This window comes from Meles meles, chromosome 16 (genome assembly GCF_922984935.1).
Source record: "Meles meles chromosome 16, mMelMel3.1 paternal haplotype, whole genome shotgun sequence".
Taxonomy (NCBI): Eukaryota; Metazoa; Chordata; class Mammalia; order Carnivora; family Mustelidae; genus Meles; species Meles meles.
Window position 1 is genome coordinate 67,131,960 of NC_060081.1, and position 24,807 is coordinate 67,156,766.

The 24,807-nt window shown below is 45.9% G+C and overlaps 2 protein-coding genes across 10 annotated transcripts in view; one reads left to right on the forward strand and one right to left on the reverse strand.

Annotated features, from left to right (window-relative positions):
- Window positions 1-24,807, reverse strand: part of LOC123926390 — a 44,834-nt gene that overhangs the window by 18,901 nt on the left and 1,126 nt on the right. For 4 of the 9 annotated variants that reach the window (XR_006815239.1, XR_006815238.1, XR_006815240.1 and 1 more), the window contains exons 2-3: window positions 5,218-5,520; window positions 1,945-2,109 (exon numbers count right to left, since the gene is read on the reverse strand). The exons of 1 other annotated variant lie outside the window; for it this stretch is intronic. Coding sequence is in view for 1 of the 8 variants with exons in the window: in XM_045980194.1 (XP_045836150.1) it covers window positions 1,945-2,110; window positions 5,094-5,102 (175 nt within the window). In the remaining 7 variants the exon portion in view is untranslated. Of the gene's footprint in view, window positions 1-1,944; window positions 2,111-2,425; window positions 2,437-5,093; window positions 5,521-17,138; window positions 17,343-24,807 lie in introns of those variants that run through there. 4 more of the 9 variants (XR_006815241.1, XR_006815243.1, XM_045980194.1 and 1 more) reach the window with 4 other exon arrangements.
- Window positions 1-24,807, forward strand: part of HNF4A (hepatocyte nuclear factor 4 alpha) — a 60,671-nt gene that overhangs the window by 5,330 nt on the left and 30,534 nt on the right. The gene's annotated exons all lie outside the window — the stretch shown is intronic.

Genomic DNA, 24,807 nt, shown 5'->3' on the forward strand with positions numbered 1-24,807 from the left:
AAGTATAGAAACTATCTTATTTTGTCCCATTTTATAAAGGGAGGATGTCGATGCCCAAAGTGGATCCTGTCTCCACCCGGGAGGCTCCTGTAATCACTAAGTCATGGTTCCTGTGTTCACTTTTTCAAGAAACTTCCACTGAGGGTTTATGGAGTACAAGCATTCTGCTAGGCACTGTGGGAGTGGAGGAGAATGAAACATGGCTTCAGATCTTGGAGGGCACCGAGATGATCCAAGAACAGTCAAAGACAGAGTGACAGGATGTGGATGAATAGGGCACTATGGGGTCACAAAGGGACTTAGGGGAAGGGCAAGGGATCAGGGACCTTTTAACCGTGGAGAAGTGGCTTCAGTATCTAAGGTTTAGCAGGAATCAGCCTGGAGAAGAGAGGGAAGGGAATACCTTTTGCAAAGTCCTTGACTGTGGCATACCCTGCAAGGATTTTACTTGTACTCGATTGCAATTGATTCCATCCTTTATTGAAAGTATGTTGGGACTTTTCTGATTGCTCTGTGATTCATCTCATTCCTAAAAGATTATGAGATGCTTACGTGTATGAACTATGCCTTCCATTTCTTTCTGACTCACATGCCTTTAGCATGAGGGTGGGCCTGGAAAGAAGAAAGGAATCTGTTCCCATTGAAGTGCTTCCTACACAACGGGCAGGACTCTGATGTTACCTTGGACATTTTCTCCCTTTTATTTTTAATGGTTTATTTATTTATGCAAGTAATCTCTACACCCAGTGTGGGGCTCAGACTCACGACCCTGAGATCAAGAGTCGCACGTTCCACTGACTGAGCCAACCAGGCACCCCTGGTTTCTTCCCTTTTAATTCTTCCCTTGCAAGGACCCATCAGGCTGGGAAGTACTATCCTCATTTTATAAATGGGGAAGATGTGCTTCAGAGTTAAGTAAGTTTTTCTGAATCACAGAGCAAGTAGGTGATGAAAGTCTAGTCTGTGGGACCCCGAACCTTTATTCTTTCAGCTACATCTGTTACTCCACAGTAGCCTCTGAGGAACTATCGTGATTAGCAGCTCAGACCCCAGAGTCAGGCTTGGGGTTGCCATCTTCCTTATCTGTCAAATGCAGTGATAATGATGGTATCCACTTTGGAGGGTTGTTTTGAGAATCCAGTGAGGGTTATATCTGGAAAGTATTGAGTGTCTGACATGTAGAAAGTGTTACACATTTTAATGATTTTTATAATATCTGTAGAGCGTGCATCTCCTCTGCGAGAGGGATTGAATGCTTACTATATGCTGAGCATCTTTTAGCAGCTGTGGGATGCACTGAAATGAACAAGGGCTATGTAACTGGTTGTTCCAGGATGCAATTATGGGTGGAGAGTCAGAACAAAGCTTAGTTCCCAGCCTTCAGATGCCCTGTGAAGCCTGTCGGAGGGGTCTGTTCTCAGGGGCCTGGCTCATGAGTCTGGGCTCATGGGGAGCAGAGGGGAGGTGTGGACAAAGTGCGAGCAGAGCTGCCCTGGCCACAGATGTGGGAAAAGGCTCTGGCCCCAGGCAGCTGTTTGTGACCCCACTCAAGTCCTTTGCTGGCTCTCTGCCTCATCTTCTGAGAAAAGAGGGTGTGTTCCTTATTCAGAAGTCATCATGCAACATTCACTGGAGCCCAACGAGTCAAGGATGCCCCAGGGTTCACTTTCAAGGCCAGTGTGGTTGTTCAAATGAACCAGGCTCCTACCCACTCCACTCACAACCTCTGGCTCAACCAGAAAAGCTGCATGCTCTCTTTGAATGGAACATTTGATGAAAGCTCCATGGCTCAGTGGTGTTTGGAAAGTCAGAGGACCAGTCAGGATGTTTCAAGCAGCAGTCTTCACCCATTAACAACTCATGCAATTTATTGGATTTATGATTTAGGGCAGCACTAGCTGATGTAACAAACAAACCCCAAAAGGCAGTTAGAAGTTTATTTACCTCTGTCATCCAAGGACCCCAGAAGTGGCCCTGACTCTGAAGGACATTTGTCATTTCTGCTCATATTCCATTGGTCAGAACCAGTCACATGACATTGGTCAGCTGCTGAGGAATCTGGGATGCACGGTCCCTCTAGGCCAGCTGTCTTCCAGGAATCACTCTCAGCTATGGAAGGGGGAACATGAAAGTGTTGTTACACAGCTGACTGTCTGTAGTGTGGGGTCAGGCACACACACAACACAGTCAAATATGTATAGCAAATGTGAGTATACAATTTTTAATGCCAAATATTTCTTTTTTTTTATTAAAGATTTTATTTATTTATTTGACAGAGAGAGAGTTCACAAGTAGGCAGAGAGGCAGGCAGAGAGAGAGGAGGAAGCAGGCTCCCTGCGGATCAGAGAGCCCGATGCGGGGCTCGATCTCAGGACCCTGAGATCATGACCTGAGCCAAAGGCAGCGGCTTAATCCACTGAGCCACCCAGGCACCCCTAATGCCAAATATTTCAATAAAAAGGCACACAGGTACATAACGATAAAGGCCATGAGACAGAGTGCTGCTTACTGACGGGAGAATTTTAGTGAGGGATGTCAGGGCTCACTGTACTGTTCTTTCGCTCTTCAGGAGGTTTGAAATTTTTCCAAAGTAAAGTGTTGGGGGAAATATGATTGTTAAAATTTGCTAGACTTAGGAGTAGACTAGATCAAGCTATAAATAGGAAATAACTTAATTGAAGCTTAGGGGCTTTGAACATGAATGCAGGAGTCAGCAAAGTTTTTCTGTAAAAGGCCAGATGGTGAATATTTGGGGCTTTGCAGGCGGGGTAGGATCTGAGTGGCTGTTGTAGGACCTTGGCTGCATAAAAGTGGCCATACTCAATATGTAAATGAATGAATGGGGGTGTGTGCCAATAAAACCTTATTTACAAAAGTAGGCAATGGGCCAGATTTAGCCAAGAGGTTTTTAGTTTGCTGACTCTTGCTTTGATATATAATTTTTAAAAAAGATTCTCGTTTATTTATTTGAGAGAGTGCAGAGCAAGCGAGAGAGAGAGAGAGAGAGAGCAAGAGAGTACAAGCATGAGCAGCGGGGAGGGGCAGAGGGAAAGGGAGAAGCTGTCTGCTGAGCAGGGAGCCCCATACAGGACTCGATCCCAGGACACCGGGATCACGACCCAAGCTGAAGGCAGACACTTAACAAACTAAGCTACCAAGTGCCCCAATATATCATTTTTTAAAAGCCTCTGAAGCACATATTTTTTTAAAATTTTAGGCAGATAATATTCTTCCTAGAATTTAATGCATACAGTATTTACTAGAAATGTAGATCAGCACGTGCCAGCTGTTAGGGACCCCAAGTCTGTTACTGTCCCCTCACTATGCTAGCTAGACAAAATAATTTCAGTACATTGGCTGTTCATAGAATCAGCTGGTTTCTTTCATCATCATTTCTTGCCTTTCCTTTGAATAAAAATGTGCTATTTGGGGGGCACCTGGGTGGCTCAGTGGGTTAAAGGCTCTGCCTTCAGCTCCAGTCGTGATCCCAGAGTCCTGGGATCGAGCCCCACATTGGAGTCTCTGCTCAGCAGGGAGCCTGCTTCCTCTTCTCTCTCTGCCTGCCTCTCTGCCTACTTGTGATCTCTGTCTGTCAAATAAATAAATAAAATCTTAAAAAAAAAAAAAAAAAGAAATTTCCAGCCTTAAAAAAAAAAAAGTCCTATTTGGGGTGCCTCGGTGGCTCATTTGGTTGACTCTTGATTTCCACTCAGGTCATGATCTCAGGATCATGACATTGAGCACTGCCTTGGGCTCCTCGCTCAGCGAGGAGTCTGCTTGAGTTTCTCTCCCACCGCCTCTGCCCCTCCCCCAGCTTGCCCACTCACTCACTCTCTCAAAACAAAGTCTTTAAGAAAAATGTGCCGTTTAAAAGAACATTTTCATTGAGTTATAATGTTCATACAGACAAGAACATGAATTATAAATCGGAAACAGATAAGTGAAATTTCACAAAGATGACCACATCTTTAAAAATGAAGTAAAATAGAAAACATCCTAGTCCCTCTCCTCTAACAAGAGTAAATTTCGCATGTGTGAAACTTTCATTTATACATGTTTATGGATGTGTGCGTGGGGTTGTGATCATGGCAAGATTTGATAAAGTACTTCTTGGAGCTTCCCACATACTAACTCCTTATCTTCACAATGGCCCTGTGATGTAAGTACTATTGCTGTCATTCTCGTTTTATAGATGAGGGAATGGAGGCAGAGAGAGGTTGAGTCACTTGGTGAAAGTGATACAGGCATTAAGAGGAAATGCCAAGGTTCCAACTCAGGCAGGCAGGCTTCAAAGAGTTGCTGTTTTATAGGGTCATGGTCAAAATGGTTTCAAAGCCACTGGACAGAATGTTCCTGAAGGTTCTTTATAGACCTAAAAATAGCATACTTTTCCTTAGGTGTAGCCACAGGGTAGGGCTGATTTTAAGAGTACATGGACAAACATTTTTAAATCTTACTGACTTTATATTACTGTGTGTTAGAAAATTTTATAAATAGTATACTAAAGCACTAATATAAAACATACTTTTAAAAATTAATACATGTTTTCAAAAGAAAGAAAAAATATCAAGTAAATAATTACTAGTAAAGTACAGGTAACAGGCAGATTTGGTAAACATTGTAAAGAAGAATACAGATGTCTAGGACTTTGGGGTCAGATACTGAACTTGGCATCACGTGACTCAGATCTGGGTCTTGGTTCGTTCATCTTCTAGTTCTTTTTTTTTTTTTTAAAGATTTAACTTATTTATTTGCCAGAGAGAGAGAATGAGAGCAAGCAAGCACAAGGAGGGGGAGCGGCAGACAGAGGGAGAAGCAGGCTCCCCGCTAAGCAGGGAGCCTGATGCAGGACTCCATCCCAGGACCCTGGGATCATGCCCTGAGCCAAAGGCAGAAGCTTAACCAACTGAGCCACCCCAGACATCCCTCCTGATTTATTTTGTCACTTCTGTAGTACTCACTAGGGGCTAGGCACTGTTCTAAATCATTTGTAACGATTACTTCTTTAATTCTTACAACTGCCCATTGAGGTAGGTACTGCCATGGTACCCATTTCTCAGAAGAGGTAACGAGGGCTCAGAGATGTAACTTACCCAAACCATACAGACCGCAAGAGTCAGAGCTGGGATTCAAACCCGGCATTGTATTCGTCATGGCAGTGCTAGCTAGCGTAACACACCAACCCAATATGTGAGATCAAGAGTTTCTCTCTCTCACCCAGGAACCCCAGCTCCTTCCATCTTGGTTGGAAGATGAGTTTTATTTTAACCACTGCACTCCATGGTGATAGGTAGAACTGTTTTTGTCCTTTTGAGCTCCATGTGTTCTGAAAAATGGGTGAATAATGCCATTTCTGTGGACCTCTCAGGATAGCTCAGCTCAGCAGGTGCAGCCAATGTTGTGGGATGTAAAGTCTTAGTATCGCTGTTATGCTGACCAACACAAGCCTTCTAGTGTTATTGTGAAGGTCAACTGAGACGATGCAGGGAAAGCTCATCGTTCAGATACAGATGACACCAGCTGCGGAGAACAATAATGACAGCAATGTGGTTACGTATATGAAAACAGTGAATATTGACTGATCTCCAGGTTGGGAAATAGTTATATAGGATCTTTCCTCTTAGCAAGTCAACACTTTACATCTAAGACTGAAAAATCAAGTAGTGGTATAACCATGATACATAGAAAAGTAGAGGAAAACTAGCTAGAATGGTTCCAGGTGGTGGCCTCTGGGTGGTAGGAATCAGATTCAGGAAGAGAAGGGGGACAGCTGCTATGACTGGTTTCCAGGTTTGTGAAAGTACTTGTTTTCTTTCAGCTGAGCACCTATACAGCCTTGACTGAATTTTTGAAAAGGAAATTTAAGTTAAGGGGCGCCTGGGTGGCTCAGTGGGTTAAGCCTCTGCCTTCGGCTCAGGTCATGATCTCAGGGTCCTGGGATCAAGCCCCGCATCGGGCTCTCTGCTCAGCAGGGAGTTTGCTTCTCCCTCTCTCTCTCTGCATACTGCTCTGCCTGCTTGTGATCTCTCTCTCTGTCAAATAAATAAATAAAATCTTAAAAAAAAAAAAAAAAAGGAGAAGAGAATAATTAAGCCCTATTTCAAACAGGACAACAAGAGTCCTAGACCAGAAAGCCCTGGGTTAGGATTAAATGCAAAGTTCAAGTTACAGGAGAAATTCAGAACACATTCATGTTCAAAATCCCTGTGGAACACCTTTTAGCAGCTTTGTGTTGCCCAAGTTCTTTACCCTAACCGAAGAGTCCCCCACAATCCCACTCTTGTCTGCCCCTCTGGCCTCTCCTGTCTTTGTCCCTTTGCACACTCTAGTTCAGCCTTACGGGCTTTTCAACTATCTTTGGATCTCTCCAAGCATATTCCTGCCCCAGGGCCTTTGTACTTGTTATTCCCTCTGCCTGGAACACATTTTCCCCAGATCTTCCCATAACGGATTTCTTCTCATACGTTGGGTCTTAGCTTGAAAGTTTCCTACTCAGAGGCGCCTTCTTGACCACACAAATCTGAGACGGCCGCACCTCCGCCAATCACTATCAGTCCTCTTATCTTCTACAGCTCTGGAGTGGTGCATTAGTCTGTCTCCTCCACTGCAGTGGAAGTTCCATCAGAGAGGGAATCCGGCCTCCTGTTGCCTGCTAAATCCTCAGCATGTAGAACAGTGCCTGGCACTCAGTAGGTGCTTCATAGAAATCATGGAATGAGCCAGTACAGCCAGGGACTGCTGAGTAGTGTGCTGAGGGGCTGGATGGGCCAGTGGTGTGGGGAGAAAGCGGCAACCCCTGCCTGGGCTCTGCCCTGGGTAAACAGGCCTCCCTCTGCCCAGACGGCCACTGTTTGACAACTGTCTGCAGTGGGACCGGCCAAGCCTGGGCCGCCTCATTGCCAAGGCCCCAGGATTCCCTGGGCCAAGCAGCCGAGGCAGCCACACCTCAGGGAGGGCTTGTGTAGGAACAGGTCGAAAAGTTATCCAAACAGGCATGAGGAAGGGCGGAGCCTGTGGTGAGACACAGAGGGAACAGTTGGCCCTTGCTGAGGCAGAGCCCAGAGCCGCTGGAGGGAGGCCCTGGTACACCCAGCTGGTGGCTTCCAAGGTGGGGCCTGACCTCCAGGCTGGGCCTCCAGGACCCAGTTCTGGGTCCCCGCCCTGGTCCAGACTTGCACAGGGACCAAAGTCGCTTCCTGCCTCTGGGTCTCAGTTTCCCCTGCTGTAAATCAAGGGACTGTGGCAGGTCAGTGGTTTCAAATTTAAACAAGCGGGGGAAAAAAAAGGCAGCTACGGCCTCTCCAAACAAAATCTTACCCGGAAGCCAATTCATAGGAATGACACAGTGGAGGCCCTCGGTTTAAAACAAGAGTTGGTGGGGGGGGGGGGGGTAGGCGTGGGGGGCCCTGGGTGGTTCAGTTGGTTAAGCATCTGCCTTCGGCTCAGGTGGTGGTCCTGGGGTCATGGGATCGAGACCCGTGTCCAGCTCCCTGCTCCTTGGAGAGCCTGCTTCTCCCTCTGCCTCAGCTTCTCTGTCTTTCATGAATAAATAAATAAAATCTTAAAAAAAAAAAAAGAGAGAGAGAAAAGCAAGTGTGGAGGTGTAGGAGGCTTCCCACAGCCCCTTTGGAGGAGCCGCAGGGTGAAAACTGCCGGGATCCTTGTTTCTTCAGTGCTGGGCACTGGAAAAAGTATACCTAGAGGGGGCTTCTAGACTCTTCTAATCAGACACCCAAGTTCAAGCCCCACAGTGTGATCTCAAGCAATTTCCTCCACCTTTCTGAGCCTCGGTTTCCCCTCTCTAAAGCTGACATCATAAACAGGATCCTTCATGATAGCACAGAACCCTGAACCTAGAAGTTCTCAATAAGAATAGTGGGAAAAAAATCAATGCTGGTTATTAGAAGTCGTCGAAATGACCAGACGAGCCAGTTCTTTGTCTTTGCTATGAGTTGGGAAAAGATTTAACTGCCCTGAACCGAGTTTCCTTCTCTGTAAAACATGGTCGAGGAGTGAATGCAGATCAGAGTCTGAGACCCAGCCCACAGTCGACCAGAACAATTTAGCCTGGATGTGCTTTCTCTAATTTGCTGTCGTTCCCACCATTTCTCAATGGCCCTGCACTGAAGTCAGACTGATGAACAGAAACCATTGTTTGCGGCCCTGTTTTTCTTACAGGAAAGTGTGAGATTGGCTCATGTACCATCTGTTCCATATCCCGTTGAGGGCAATTGAGTTTGGGACCCCGGATTGCTAAAACCCAGGGAGAGCTCATTATTTGTGAGAACAATCTCCTACTTCATAGATTTTATCATTTGTTTAATGTGACGGGTGAAACATTTAAAATTACATGGTGTTCCCATCGTACTCTTGCTGAATAATGTTGCTTTGGTCCCTTGGACCCTACGGCAGTGACTGAGTTCACTGCTCACTCATCGCCTCTGCGTCCCACGCTAAGGAGACCAGTCCTAGCCAAACCTTTTGGGCTGGTGTCCCTGACTGGCTCTTCTCTCCTCCCTATAATTATCTTTGGCGTCCCCACCCTTGTTGCCTGCTTGTCTGTCTGGAGGACCCAGACTCCAGAACTCCGGTCCTGTCTTCTAGAATTCTCCACTGGGGAAATCTCACCTCCCAGCCCCCATCTGGCAGCCATTGTGTTTCCTTTATCAGACATTCGCATAACACAATAGTCAATTTGAAACTTAATTACACACCCATTCTCCTGTCTCCAGCCTGCCCAATTTACCCCAAATCCAGTGATTTTGGGGGTGGAGCTGGGGTGGGAAGAGGCTTATTTTTTCCCCCTTCTCCAGGGCAAGTCATGGTTTTCACAGAGATAAGGTGGACCGGGTTTGGGGGAGGGACTGAGGTCCTTTTATGGCAAAGGCACAGACTTTGTTTTTGGAAGAGATAATGTCCACAGCTCCCCTGGGGGGATGAGAGAATCCTGAAGGACTCAGGGAGCAAGGGGGAAAAAGGAATCTTGGCAGGTTTGAACATCCCCCCTCCCCTTCTGATGGGGAGGCCTTGTCTGGTAGTGGCTGAGAACTCGTGCTGCAAAGTTGGGAAGACTTGGGTTAGAGCTATGCAAGCCGGATGCCTTGGATAGGTGACAGTACCTCTCTGACCCTCAGTCTCCTCCTCTGTAAAATGAGGATAAGGACATACCTATCCTAGCACAGTGTGTTTGCATGTAAGTGCTTCATAAATGCTAGGCTACCATCAGACCTCTTGAAAAGGGGCCCATAGGGCCCATGTGGAATCATTTTAATCCGTTTTTATTTTGCCTCGGTACATTTTCATAATTCTCCTACCATGAATCTGCTTAAAATAATGAAAAAGTTAATAGAGAAAGAAAGAATAAAATTAAGTGGAAACATCATCCTAACACAGGGCTCCAATGTGGCAGACCGTGGAGGTCACTGGGTCAGACTTTCCCAAGGCCGCTCAGGCAAGACAGATCCTATTGTTCAATGTTTGAAAAAAGTTAGATGTTTGATTAAAGGAAGTTGTGCATATTTCATTACTGAGTGCTCCTCTGAGCCCTTAACACATGACAGAGTGCGTTGGACACTTCAAGAGAGACCTCCAGTGTGCCCACGATGGCTCATCACTGAGCCCCACGATAAACATTAACCCCCATGAAAACTCTCCCTGCCCTCAAGCAGAGAAATGCTATAGCTTAAATACATTCCTAGATTTTAAAAATAATATATTTTTTAGATACCTTAAATGATGTGATTTTTAAAAATTATATCCAAATCATCTGTTGCTGGTAGATAGAAAGTTACATTTTTCATCATATCTCTTCTTTTTTTTTTTAAGATTTTATTTATTTATTTGACAGACATTACAAGTAGGCAGAGAGAGAGGGGGAAGCAGACTCCATGCTGAGGAGAGAGCCCGATGGGGGGCTTGATCCCAGGACCCTGGGATCATGACCTGAGCCGAAGGCAGAGGCTTTAACCCACTGAGCCACCCAGACGCCCCTTTCCTTTCTTTTAAGTTGGAAATATTACAAACACGCAGAAAAGTAGAGAGAATAACATTGTGAACACTCTTGTGCCCATCGCTCAGTTTTGTGGAATCTTACACATGATCATTTCTTCACTGGATTCCTTTTTTGTTTTAATGAGAAGTGAGATGTTAAACTTGGCATTGAAGCCCCCTTGTACCTCTCTCCCTGAGCTCATCCCCCAGCCACCCCTCTCAGAGGTGACCACTGTCAACTTTCGCTGTTAAGCATTGGCAGACATGTGTTTATACTTCTGCTACACGTGGCTGCATAAACAGTATATACTATTATTCTGTTAATCGGAAGGACACATTTGAATGATACATTGTATGCATCCTTCGGCAGCCTCCTTTTGTTCCTTCATATCATAGCTTTTTGGATCTTCCCATGCAGACACAAGTAGCACCAGGTCACTCACTGAAAATGCTGTGTATGAATGTCCCAAGTGTATTTATTCTGGTTTTTGACAGTTTCTCTCTATTTTCCGAGCAAGGCTGCAAAGAACGTTCTGATACCCGTGGCTGCGGGTTTTTCTAGGATAACACGGAGGAGTGGAGTTTCTGGATCTCGGTAGTGGACATCTTGTCTTTGACGAGAGTTTGGTATTTTGCTCAGTCTCACCCATCAGCAATCACTTCAGTCCCCAGTGTCTCGCAATTCTGAGAGGTCCACACCCTCCCCAGCACCTGATTCCGGAAGGTGATGAATTTAAGATGAGAATTTGTGTCTCCCCTATTATGAGAGGGAAAGGCTCTTTTTCATTTGAGTTTCCACTGGAGTGGACTTGTGTATATCCTTTTCCCATTTTTCTGTTGCATTCTTTGCCTTTCCCTATCATTTGAAAGAACTATTTATTCTTTTTCTTTTTAAGATTTTATTTTAAATAATGCCTTTCCCCAATATGGGTCTCAAAGGCACAACCCTGTGGTGGAACGTGTCTTCGACTGAGCCAGCCAGGTGCCCCAGGCACTGTTTATTCTTGATCCAAAACTTTTTTCAGTTATAGTAGTTGGAAGTGTCTTTGATCAGATTGAAGCTTGTCTTTTCACCCTCTTTAGAGCCTCTTTTGTTGTACACAAGTTTACAGTTATGTGGAAGTTATATTCTGGTTACATTGTAAATCAGGTCGTTAAATTTACTAGTCTTTTCCTTTATGGTTTGTGGTTATTGTATCTTGTCCATAAAATCTTGCAGTGCCCTGAGATCGTAAAGATATTATATGAAATATTTTCTTCAAGTTCTAAAGTATTACTTTGCATATTTAGGTGTTTATTTATAGGAATTGATTTTTGTGTGTGGTATGAAATAAAGACGCCATTATATTTTTCTTCATACGGATAGCCAATTGGCCCCACACCATTTATTGAATAGCACATCCTTTTTTTCTTCCTTCCTTTCTTTCTTTCTCTATCCTTCCTTCCTTCTTTCCTTTTTTTTTTTGAACATTCTTTCTTGACTGACATGCACTTTCACTTCTTTTTATCTCCCATTTTCAAATATGTATAGATCTGTTTCCAGGTTCTGTACACTGGTCCACTTACTTATCTCTAGTAGCCACGATTTTTTTTTTTTTTTAAGATTTTACGTATTTATTTGACAGACAGAGATCACAAGTAGGCTGAGAGGCAGGCAGGGTGGGGGGGCAGGCTCCCTGCTGAACAGAGAGTCTGAAGCAGGGCTCGATCCCAGGACCCTGGGACCTAAGGAGGACCCGAGCCGAAGGCAGAGGCCTAACCCACTGAGCCACCCAGGCACCCCGCTAGTAGCCACGTTTAAGCAATAAAATTTTCTTTTAAAACCCAGGTGAGTGAACCCACAATTACACCAAAATAAAAAGTTAAATTTAAAAAATCCCCCAAAAGAAATGGTTGAAATTATTTAATAAAATATTTTATTTAACCCTATAATATATATATACACATAATGTCAACATCTAATTATTTCAACATCTAATCACTAAAAAAATGAGATTTTTTTGTCCTTTTTTAATACATAGTCTCCAAATATGATGTGTATTTTACACGTACAACACATCTGAATTTGAACCAGCCACATTTCCAGTGCTCAGTTTTCACAAGCTGGACAAGTGTATCTTCAGCTTTCTGTATTGGACAGCATGTCTTTCTCATAGTGTAGTTGTTCTATAAAAACCATCTTGTGTATTTTCTTTGTTCATTTATATAAATTTTAGGAGGATGTTCAGTAGGACAGAACAAAGGTTAGAGGCCAATGGCGTATCGATTTCCTCCAGTGGATTTCAGTTAAAGCAACTACTAAATTTTAAGTGCTTGCAATTTGCCAAGTACTGGGCTAAGTGGCTTTATCCTGTTGGGCTTTTAATTGAAACTTCATCAAATTTATTGATTAATCTGGGAAGAACTGACATCTCTACATAATGAATCCCTCTGCCATGAATATGCCACATTAATATAGGTCTTCATTTATGTTTATATAAGGGTAGGTATAGGTTTGCTTTTATGTTTTTCAATAAAGCTGGATAATTTTAATAATCCAAAGTCTTTTGTTAGATTCATTCTTAGATAATTTATAATTGTTATTGCTATTGTAAAGAGTTTTAAAAAGGAATCTTCTCACTTGTTGATGTTACATTTTCAATATAGTAAAACCAAGATGCTTTTAATATATTGAAAATGTATCCAGTATCCTTGCTAAATTCTCTTCTTATATCTGTTTTTAATTTCTTATTTTATTGTGTTGTTCAGCCCTCCAGTAAAATATCACATAGAAGCAGTAATAATGTGCACCTCAGGTAGGATTTGATTTGTCCATGAGTAGCTGAGGCACAGAATAACAGTAGCTTAAACAAGACAGATTATTCTTCAGTTCTGTGAAAGCCCAGATGTACAGTCTAAGGTTAGGATGGCAGCTCTTCCCCACAGCAGTCCTCAGGAACTCCTTGCAGCTACTGCGCTTCCGTCTCCATGAGGTCTTTATCCTCATGGTCCAAGGTGGCTGCCAGTGCTCTAGCCGTATGTCCTCATTACAGAAAGATGGAAGGGACAAAGAAGAAAATGGAGTAAAAGTCATGTTGCAGCTATCTTTTAAGAAAAGATTCTGGAAGCTGCCACATTACATTTCTGATTATATTTCATTGACCAGAACATGTGTGCATAGTCTCAACCTAGTGTGACTTAAATCTTTTGGAGGGCGTCTGTGTGCTCAAATGAAAACTGGAGGTTCCATTACAAAGAAAGACAAGGAGACTAGATACTACCGGACAGTTCGCAGCCTGTGCCACATTGGGCAACCTTGTTTATTCTTCACTTTATTTATTTTTTAAAATTTTATTTATTTGAGAGAGAGAGAGAGCAGCGAGTGGGCTGAGGGGTACAGGGAGAAGCAGGCTCTCCACTGAGCAGAGAGCCAGACATGGGGCTTGATCCTAGGACTCTGGGATCATGACCTACCTGAGCTGAAGGCGAGATGCTTAACTGACTGAGCCACCCAGGAGCCCCCATTCTTCACTTTAAAGGGACACTTTGGCCTTTTAAAGTATCATACCTGCCTTAGGGTTTTGGTAGGTAGCTTTTATAGGGTTTTCAAAAGTTTTTTTAAGTAAGCTAGAAATTTTGTCCTTTTTTAAGCCAGTGTTGAGTATTTTTAATCGCTTTTTGTGCATTTACTAAGAAAATCACATTTTTCTCTCCTTTAATCTGCTAATTAGTAAATAAATATTCTCAGGTTAAACTATTTTGCATTCCTAGAATAAACGTAACTTGGTCATGATGCAATTTTATATATATATATATATATATATATATATTTGTATTTTATACATTGCCGAAACTTTTAAAAATTGTGGTAAAATATACATAATATAAAATTGACCACTTTTGCCACTTTTTAGTGTACAATTCAGAGGCACTAAGTACATTCACATAATTATACAACCATCACCACCATCCATCACGTGAATTCTTTCGTCTTCCCATACTGAATCTCTGTACCCATTAGAAGATAACCCTCCATGCCTCCCTTCCCCCCAACCCCTGGCGACCACCTTTGTACTTTCTGTCCCTACAGACTGGATTGCTCTAGGTTCCTCATATAAATTCATCATTTTGTGATGGGCTTACTTCATTTAGCATGAAGTCCTCAAGGTTCCTCCATGTTACGGAATATCAGAATTCCCTCCTTTTTAAAAGGCTGAAAATGATATTCCATTATATGTATATATCACATTTTGTTCCATTTTATCACATAATATTCCATGATATGTATATATGACATTTTTGTTTTGTGCGTATATCACATTTTGTTTGTTATCACATTTGTTTTTTCACAGACATGCATTTGTTTGTTGTCTGTCAACTGACACGCGGATTGCTTCTATCTTTTGGCTGTTGTGAATAATGCTGCTCTTCCAGACTATGCTCTCAGTTCTTTTGGGTACATAGTAAGGAGTGGAATTGCTGACTCGTATAGTAATTCTATTTTTAATTTTGTAAGAGAATGCTATACTGCGCTCTGTAGCAGCTGTGTTATTTTATATTCCTTCCCAACAGCAGATCGGAAGGGTTCCAGTTTCTCCATATCCCCTCCAACACTTGTTATCATCTGTTTGTCATTTTTTTGTTGTTTTTTAAATAATATCCATTCTAACAGGTGTGCAGTGCTATCTCATTGTGGTTTTGCATTGATTTGCATTTCACTAATGATTAGTGGTATGGAGCATCTTTTCATGTGCTTCTTGGTCATCTGTACATCTTCTTTGAAGAAATACCTATTCACGTCCTTTGCCCATCTTAAAATCTGGTTTTTGTTACTGTTGTTGAGTTGTAGGAGTTTATATACTTTGAATAGGAACCCCTTATCAGTTGTATGACTTGCAAAGATTTTCTCCCATTCCAGGGATCGCCTTTTCACTCTGTTGGTACTATTCTTTGGTGCACAAGACTTGTTGATTTCAATGCAGTCCAGTTCATCTATTTTTTCTTTTGTGTCTTCTGCTTTTGGTGTCATATCCAAAGAAATCACCGCCAGAACCAATGTCATGAATGTTTTCTTCTAAGAGTTTTATAATTTTAGCTCTTATACTTAGGTCTTGATCCATTTTGTGTTAATATTTATATATGGTGTAAGCTGAGAGTCCAGTTTCATTCATTTGCATGTGGATAGACAGTTTTCCCAACATGAATTTGGTTTTGATCCAATTTTAGTTAAGACTTCTGCATCTGAGAGCTGCTACTTTGATTCAACCTTTGACTGATTGCTGGAATCATTTCACTATGCTTTCTGACAGGTGGTCACTTAGCTTGGGCTTGATGCTTCCAATGACAAGATGTTCACAACTTCATGAAGTGGTTTTTCCCCTGGTAGAACTATTGTATCTGGTAGAAAAAAATATTAATTTGCGGCACACACCTTCTTCCCTGTACCGTTCATCTTTTGGTCCTGGTTTGTTTTCTGGGGCTATAAGAAGATAAGCATTCTTTCCCAAAGTACAGTACTTTGACTTCAGTAAATAACAGAACTACCCGATGAGCAACTATATGTCAGATTTTAAGGTCGATCATATTTACTCCATGAAGCAATTGATTAACAAGTCCTATTACTGATTCCTATTTTGTAGATGAAGCAAAAAACGCTTGAAGAGCTTGTAATTTTCACAAGGTCAGTTATCTGAATGGTAGCATTGATATTTCAAAGGCGGTGGCCTTGACCATTTTGCCAAGCTGACCCTCTCCTCACCCCCAGCAGCCTCATCCCCAACAGCCAACTCCTTTGGTTCTTTAATTATTCTTCAAAGGATATGGTTTTCTCATCCTGTCCCATCCTATGACATAGAAGGTGTCTTTTTTTTTTAAGATTTTTTTTACTTATTTGAGACACAGAGATCACAAGTAGGCAAAGAAGCAGGCAGAGAGAGAGGGGGAAACAGGCTTCCCGCTGAGCAGAGAGCCTGATGCGAGGCTCGATCCCGGGACCCTGGGATCATGACCCAAGCCGAAGGCAGAGGCTTTAACCCACTGAGCCATCCAGGTGCCCAGGAGGTGTCTTTATATATATTTTGGATATTAATTCCTTACCAGATACATGATTTGCAAATACTTCCTCCCTTTCCATACATCGCTGTGTCATTTTGTTGATGGTTTCCTTTTATGTACAGAAGGTTTTTTTTGTTTAATGTCGTCCCATCTGTTTATTTTTTTGTTGTCTTTGCTTTTGGTCCTCCCTGATGTCACATGAAAGCAGATGATAGGGGTAGATAGCTGCTGCCAAGTAAAACCTCTAGAACTTAGTTGTGCCATCTGCCCCTAAGGCAGCTCTCCCCAGCAACACTATCCAGGTGATTTAATTTTAACCAACATGGAGGATTTCTCATTCCTTTTCATCGAGTTCAGACATTTCTCTAAACCCATGAGGCTCTTGATCCTGCCATTACTGAATAGCTCACACCTGTGCAGAACTCACAATGTCCCAGGCACTAAGTCCTTTCTGTATATTAGCACAGAAAATCCCCACAACATCCCAATGACATTCCTGTTATTATCATCCTTCTTTTGCTAATTGAAAAAAAACAAAACAAAACAAAACAAAACACAGTCATAGAGCAGTTAAGTAATTCACCTAAGGTCACACAGCTAATCCGTGGCAGAACCAGAATTCAAGCCCAGGAAGCCGGGCTCCAGAATTTGTGCTCTCAGCCTCTCCACTGTGCTACCTCCAAACAGCTGACAATCTCAGCCAGCTTTTTGGGGCCCCAAAAGATTGCTGCAAACTTAGGGACCTCCATTTTTTTTTTTTTTTTTTTAACGAAGAGAGAACAGAGGAAGGGCCCAGAGTCTTCGAAAGGCAACAGTATTATACACTATAATGGTTTATTTCATTCCGTTTATTTTCCCATTGCTTTCTACTTACGATACTGGTGTTTCGTTTGGTAGTAATAACACTTCCTAAGATAAATCTAAATGAAAATAAGTGAGTTGATGTAAGAAAAATATTAAGTAAGAGTATAGGTGGTTTTCAGATATGACAAAAATCATAACGGTCGTAGGAAAATCAGGGATCTTTGGAAAGATCATATGCAGTCAAGTTAGGTGAGGCTGCGCAGCAGTGACTTAAGGCCCCTGTCTCACTGCCCAGCGAACCGCTCACTCACAGTACTGCCCGTCAGGGACCAGCAGGGGGCGCTCCTCATCCACACTTGCTTCCGGAGGTGCCCCCGCGGCTTCTTCAAGCTCCTCCTGCCCAGGTGTGACCCGCGGTCTTTCTGCTCTCGTTTCAGAACGAGAACAGAACGTTGGCCAGAAGAAGTCACATGGTCACCTCTAACTTCAAAAGAAGTAAGATAGTGGTCATGTTCCTGAAATGAGTGAAGTAGAGCAGTTGAGAACAGCCCATTGATGACTATGCAGAAATGAGTCTGAAAGACAGGTCTAGAATGGTAAACTGAGTCACTGGGTTGGACCTGTCTCAGACCACTATGACTTGCCTCACCCAGGGGCCTTCACACCTGTTCTCAGAGAAGGGACTCTGGTCCACCAAGGAGAAGAGGGTCTGACAATACCTTTCTGTTAAGGAAATTCTGCTTCTTTAGGCTTCCTTTTGGATGGGAATGCTGTTACTTCCTAAGCAGTGTGGGTTGAACTGTGCGGTCGTGCTTTGTTGCTTCCCTGAAGGTAGATGATACAACGTGAACTTCGGCTGAGATAGGATTTGGTTCTGTCACTACTTGGAAAAGCTATCCAAGGAAGGGAGTTGGAAAGGAGAGGAACTCAAGGACTGTATCCAAGGAACGATTTTCCAGGCAAAGAAAAAAGAATGTGCAAAGACCCTGAGGCAGAAAGACGAGCAAACAAAAGGCCAATGTCGCTACAGATACTGGGGTTGGTGTGAGTGGACTAAAATGGGGTTGGAGATGTAGGGATATAGACACAAGGTCATCAAGACCTCATAGCCCAGCGGAGTTTTGAATTTTATGAGTTTAATAATAAATGCACAGGAAGTCATAAAAATTTCAGTAAGGGAGGGACCTGAACCAGTCTGGTGTAAAGGGTCATCCCTGGCCCCTGGGTGAAGAGTAGGTGGTAGGGGAACCAGCACCTGGGAGAATAGAAGAGAAGAGACGTTTGCAGATCTCCAGAAATGATATTGATGTGGACAGCGTTGGCTGTGGTGGAGATGAAAACACGGTGAAGATCTGAGATACACGTGGAGGTAGCAAGAATTGGGAAGGACGGGAGGAAGAACACAAAGATAGTGACTCCCTTGGTTTGGGCCTGAATAACTGAGACGGGCTTGGGGTGATGAACTAGGACAGTCAACACTGGCAAGATTGATACTGTTCTTTCAAAGACTGAGAAAGGGGGAGTGTATTGTCCTTCACAAACCTCGTAACTGAACTCCAGGTGTGTCTTACTCCAAACAAAGGTCATACTTTCCTCACTCTCCCAGACCTGTACCTGAATTTTTATAATGGGGGATATTTATTGCTTTTACTACCATTCAGTGTGAAAATACATAGATGCCCCTGAATGCAAATGTAGACTTCCAACGAAACCAGCACAAAGCTTGGGACCCTACTTAAAGACGCTGGCACTTTGGGACCAGGTGTTGGGAATATACATTTCACAGATGATGTAAGGGCGTCGCCAAACCAGCCTTGAGGAAGGCAAGAAAATCTTGCTTTCCGATTGGTGCAGTGGCTAAATGCTGCTGTGTGATTGGACGGATGTTCCGTGCCGACCTGCCTGGGTTTGGAGCGATGTAGTCCGTCTTGGCCTTTGATTGGTGGAATTGTAGTGCTACTTCCTGTGATTGGTTAAAACCTGTGAGGTTACTGAAAAGTTTCTAAACGCCCGTCCAGCATCGGCCACTAGGTGGAGCCCGGGATGCGCACAGCGAAGCGCTGCAGTGAGTCTGGGCCGCTTCTTCCCTGACGCCCTCCGCCCTCCGGTTCTGCCCAGGTACTAGTTCTGCCCTGTGCCCTCAGGCAACCGCGGGACAGGGGTGGGGGTGTGGGGGACCGTGTTAGAACTCCCAGCTCCAGTCCGGGTGGCCACGCTTCTCTGCACAGTCCCTTTGGCCCCTTCCCTTGGCTGCCAGCCCCACCGAGGACTTTGGCTGACCGACGGGTGGGGCTTCGAGTTCCGAGTTCCGGAAAGTTTGTGAAGGCCCAGATCCAAAATGCAAAATTGTGGAGTCTGTCAAAGGAGACGCAGCAGCGCCTCTCCCTCCGCTGTGCCCTCTCCCCGCCTCGGAACCCTCCCCTGGAGTTCTGCAGTCTCTGTCGCGCCCTTTTCAAATCCTTTAAGGACTTTTCCAAAGGTGCACCTTTGGAAAAGGTGCATCTCATTGGAGCCTAGGACTGGCCATGCCGGTCAGGACCACTGGCTGGAGATCACCCTGTCCAAAGACGCCCCTGTCATACCTGCCGTTTCAATGTCTTGCCGCTGCATTTCATCACTATTTGAAATTCTCGTTTTAAAAGTCTGTTTCCTTGCTTCCTGTCTGTCCGTCATACCTCTACACCAAAATGTAAGCTCCGTGAGGGAGGGAGTGGGGAGGGCCAGAATGTCCAGTGACATTTGAATTTGAGATAATCGGCAACTTATTTTTTTAAGTATGTTTTATGTGTTATTTGGTACATATTTATACTAAAAAAAATCATTGTTTATATTAATTTCAGATGTCCCTGGGCATCCTGTATTTTTATTTGCTAAAACTGCCATCCTGAGGGGAGTGGCCCTTGCCTGTTGGCTTCCCATCTGTGTCTCCACACCTGCAACAGTGCACATGGGAAGTGGTGAACACATGTTAAGTGACTGGGGGGATAAATTCCTTCCTTCCTTCATTCATCCATCCGACCCATTATGTGAAGTACCAGCCAGGGCCTGGGAATCGAACGGTAAATGGGACACGGTCCAATGGAGGAGGCAGTAACCACCATCTGATTACACTGTGGTATGCAAAGTGGTGGGAGCTGTATGAGCACAGAGGAGAATCCAGCAGGGCTGCTGGAGGAGGATGACAAAGATAGGACTTGGAGGGGGGAAGGAGAGAAAAGAAAGGTGTGACAGTCTGGGCAGAAGCCTTGGCATGTGCAAAGGCTAGAGCCAAGGGGAAGCTGTGGGATTCTGAAAGCTTCGAGTGGTGGATTAGGGGGGCAAATGTGCAATGAGGTGGGGCAGTCAGAAATCAGCTGAGGAGGAGGCTTGTTCACTGACCGTCCATACCTACCAGTCAGGCACGGTAGCAATGCTACTGTGGTTGGTTGGTATCACTGTGCCCATTACACAGATGAGGAGACTGAGGCTTAGGGAAGTGAAATGCCTAGTCTGGGTTTACAGTCTGAGTAGGAAAAGCTGAGCTTCAAATTCATGTCTGTCAGACTCTGAAGCCTGCACTGTTCTGGAAAAGACCTTGGGTTAAGGACTGGAACCCAAATTAGAGGATGAAGAAACTGAGCCTCAGAAAGGTGACAGGGCTGTCGCTGTGAATATGGCTCCTTCAGTTTCACAGGAATCCCACCCCTCAGTCAGCCAAAGTCCTCCTCCTGATGGAGGCGGTGCGAGGGGTATGAGACCTTGGGAGGGCCTCGGCAGGACCCAGGAGTCAAGGCTGCTGTACTTCTGTTCCTGTTTGGGTTGGGTCTCCAGGACCCCCTTGCTGAGCCCTACGGCTAATTCCTTGCATGGGTCCTGGGCGGGTCCACCGTTTCCATGGATACCGCCTCCTACCATCCCTGAAATCTCATTGTGACCAGTATTAAGAGATTAAGACTGCCTGGCAGCCCTCCGAGGGTATTGGGTGCCAGGGTGGCAGCAGGAGTCCCCTCAAGGATGAAGAGGTTGCTCACTGTGCGGGACCCCATAGCACCAGGAGGAGAATGTCAGACTGGGGCCAGGGCTTCCCCCGGCACCCCCCAGGTATGGATCTGACTCCACAGTTACCTGGACAGGAGCACGGGGTGGTGGAAGCGAGACACAGGACCCAGGGGAGGAGTCCAGGTTTGGGAGCAGTACAGAGGCCTCGTACCCTGAGCCCCCAAGCCAGAAAGGCCCAGGGTTCTTGATGGGCGGATGCCGTTCTGATCAAGGCAGGTCCAGATTCCTTCCACGAGGAGAGGGGAGCCTTACCGAGTCTTTTAGCTAAAGACCAACTACCTCATCTCCTTCCTTTGACAGTTCAGGAAACTGATGCAGAGAAGGAAAGTGGCCAAAGTTAGTCAGTTAGTGGCCTGAAGCAGGTGGACAGTTTCAAGGCAGTCCTGAGGTCACCTGGGCAGAAAACACTGGTTAAGATGGCATTGCCCCCCTGTGCCTTGAATTCCAAGTGCTCCTCCCTGACCTCCAGGAAGGGGATCCCCTTGGTCTCTGTCTTCTGGGCCTGTCCCATGGACCATGCCTCCTTCCCTCCCCATCCTGACCTTCCCTGCCTCCCACACAGCCTGACGTTGGCAGAGAGTTCCTGATAATCTCCACGCCACCAGAGGACATGGCCACCAGGCCCTAACTGTCCCATCCAGGGCACATCCCCTGGATGGGTCACCATCTGGAAGACTGTGGACATTTTTTGTTCCTTGCTTCAACCTCTCTGTGTCTTGTGTGTGTGTGGGGGGGGGGGTGTCCAGACACAGTGGAGGTCCTGACAGCCCATCCCCATGTCACCTTCTGCCAGGCCAGCCCGGAAATTTAGGTCAGGCTTCAAAACTTACTGGGTCAGGTTTCCTGGAAGGCCACATTGGGGCAGGGGACAAACACGGCCTTGGAGTCAGGTCGGGGTAGCTCAAACACTCAGCAGTCTGAGCCTGTTTCCTCACCTGTGGAGAAGGGCAATAACCCTTCCTTCCTCAGAGCTTGCTCTCAGCTGGAATGGAAGAGAGTATAGTCTGCTAGTAAAGACCAAAGGAAAGTGGGGAACAGCGCCAGGGGTGGGGGGTGCTAATCCGGGGCCTTGGATGCTGCTGGGTTTGCAGGAAGCAAGCCTGGAAGAGGCTAGGGAAATGAGAAGAGCGGTGGCTTGTGGTGAGGAGGGGGAGTGGCCTGGTGGGTGGCTGAGGAGGGGACCAAGACTTCTCAAAGTGCACTTTTTTTTGTTTTAAGATTTTATTTTCATTTATCTGACAGAGAGAGATCACAAGTAGGCAGCGAGGCAGGCAGAGAGACAGAGGGGGAAGCAGGATCCCTGCTGAGCAGAGAGCCCGATGCAGGACTCGATCCTAGGACCCTGAGACCATGACCTGAGCTGAAGGCAGAGGCTTAACCCACTGAGCCACCCAGGCGCCCAAAGTGCACCTTCTTTATTGTTTTGATTTTTGAACCACATGAATGTAATACTGATTCCAAAAAATAACTTAAAAATTTAAATAAATGAGGTAAATTATCAAGTAATAGTAATAACCACAAGGCCTCAATAATATGAAAGGCATGCAGCCAAGACAGAGACCAGAGTATGAGAACTTGACATAAGGAACAGAGAAAGCCTGCCTCCGAGTCTCTTGAGTTTTGACCTGGAAAGGCCCTTTGTTTCAAGCCAGTCGCATTTTGCCAATAGCAAAATACTGGTCATTGGTACCAAGAATCGGGAGCTCCCTACATGCCAGCCAAGGTGCCAGGCACTGTCTGAATATCGTCACGCTGAGTGGGCATTCTGACTTAACAGGATGCTATCATCATTCCCATTTTATAGATGGGGAAACTGAGCCTCACTGAAGTTGCAGCTTGTGAGTTGCAAAACGTGGATGCATATCTAGGCCTTTCTAACTCCCACCCTGGGTCTCAGTCTTGGCTGCACATCAGAATCACCTGGGGACTTGAAGAAATACTGATGCCTAGTACCCACCCGCCCCAATCCCCAGATTTGATCACGTCTGGGGTGGGGCCTGGGCATCAGTATTTTTTTAAAGGTCCCATGTGATTCTAATTCACCATCAGGGTCGAAGCTGGGCTTTATGCTAGACAGCTTTTCAAACAGGAAACCAAGTCCAGGGAAGGATATGACCTTGCCTAAGGTCACACAGCAGCTGGAAGCAGAGCTGAGGCAGGACTTTTATGGAGCTTTTGTGAAAATAAACAAGGCACTCTCCTCTGGGCAGATAAATCTCTACAGGCGTTTGGTTTGGGAAGTGGAACAGAGAACCTTTGTGCAGTGAGCAACCTGTACAACTATATGCGGCAACCCTGGCCTGAGTCTCAGGACTCCCAAACACTACATCTCAGTGACCCTCAGGCAGATCCCTGGGACACTTCAGTACCTGGGTGCAGGGGAACTCAGAGTTGTTCCCAGGTTAGGGGTTCATCCCTTACACCATGACCAGGGCCTGGGCCGGGCAGGAGCTTGCTATCATCCTCCAGGCCCGACAGGGGCTGAGCAGGCCCCATCTCACTCCGAAGGTCACTTCTGCAGATAAAGTCAGGAACATATCCCAGAGGGAGGAGGGATATACACAAGAGGGACAACAACAGCCTCAGCCCAGAGTCACAAGCCACCTGGCAGGAGGCAGCCCTCAGGCAGGCCCCGCCCCCAAAGACCCAAGTCCTCCTGGCTTCCCTCCTGATCACTCTACAGACCATACACTCTACCCTACCTCCTGAGCCCTGTGGTCAGCATCTCCCACAATGCCCTGCTCTCGGGCCAGCGTGCCTTCTATGTCCCTCCGTCATCACCCACCGTGTTCGTGGCTTCTGGATGTTCCTGTGGCCCAGGATGCCACCTCCTCCAGGAATCCATCCCTGACCACCCCAGCCCAGAGCCAGACCTGCCTGCCTTAGTCCTCCTCCAGGCCTCACAGTCCATGCACACAGCCCACACGTGCCTCAGGGTGGAGGCCAGCTTGCCTTGGGGTCACCGAGTGTCAGCCCTGGAGGGTGGCCCCGGGGTTAAGAGCACAGACTCAAGCTGGGCTGCTCAGGTTGGAAGCCCAGCTCTTGTATGAGCTCAGGGGCCGTGGGCCCAGACCCTCTGTGTCTCAAGTCTGCAAAATGGTGATAAAATGATTGGCTACTTCATCGACTGGTTGTAAGGCTTAATGAGTTAACCCGTGTAAAGCCCCCCGGACAGCTGCGTTACCATCAGCTGTGGCTGTCCACACTCTGCTTCCTCCTCCTCACAAGCTGGGGAGGTAGGTATGGTTATTCCCACCCACAGGCGAGGAAACAGAGTCAGGGAAGGGCCCTGCAGCTTTCTCTGGGGCCTTACGCCTCCAGAGGGAGGACGTGGCTGAGGCGAGTTCCGGCTTGGAGCCTCTGGGTTACAGCTCAGGGCTGTTCCACGGAGGGTCCCCAGGGCCAGGTGAACTCCCCAGACTCTAGGTGGCTCCAGGCACCTGTCTGCCTCCAGCCAGCCTCAGGGAGCGGGGCTGAATGGTGAGCAGGGAGTTTTCAGTATATCTTGTGTACTAATGTCCAGAGCACATCACTGAGTCCAGAGAGAGCCCCGTCTTCTTGGGCTGGCCAGAGACTCAGAATACCTGGGGTAGCCTTCTGTCCCCGGACAAGGACGCCCCCGACCCCCCCGTCTGCATAAGGAAATGAGGGGATGAGGCTGACCCAGCATCTTTCCAGGTCCCACCATTGGCGGGCTCTGGCTCTACGTTTCAAAGGGAATATTAAGGGGAGGGCATCTAAGAGCCTGAGAGGCACTGGGTGAAGTGGGGCCTGGGCCTCCCCTGTCAGGCTCCCGGGAGCCTCAGATCCCGTTTGAAAGACCCGGGGGTCCATATCCTCCTCAGCACTCCCCAGGCTCTGACACTGCAGGATTCTAGAATCCCGTGCTCAAAGCTGCCGCTGTGCACCCCTGTTTGTAAAGCTCTCCCCCCAGCTGCCTTT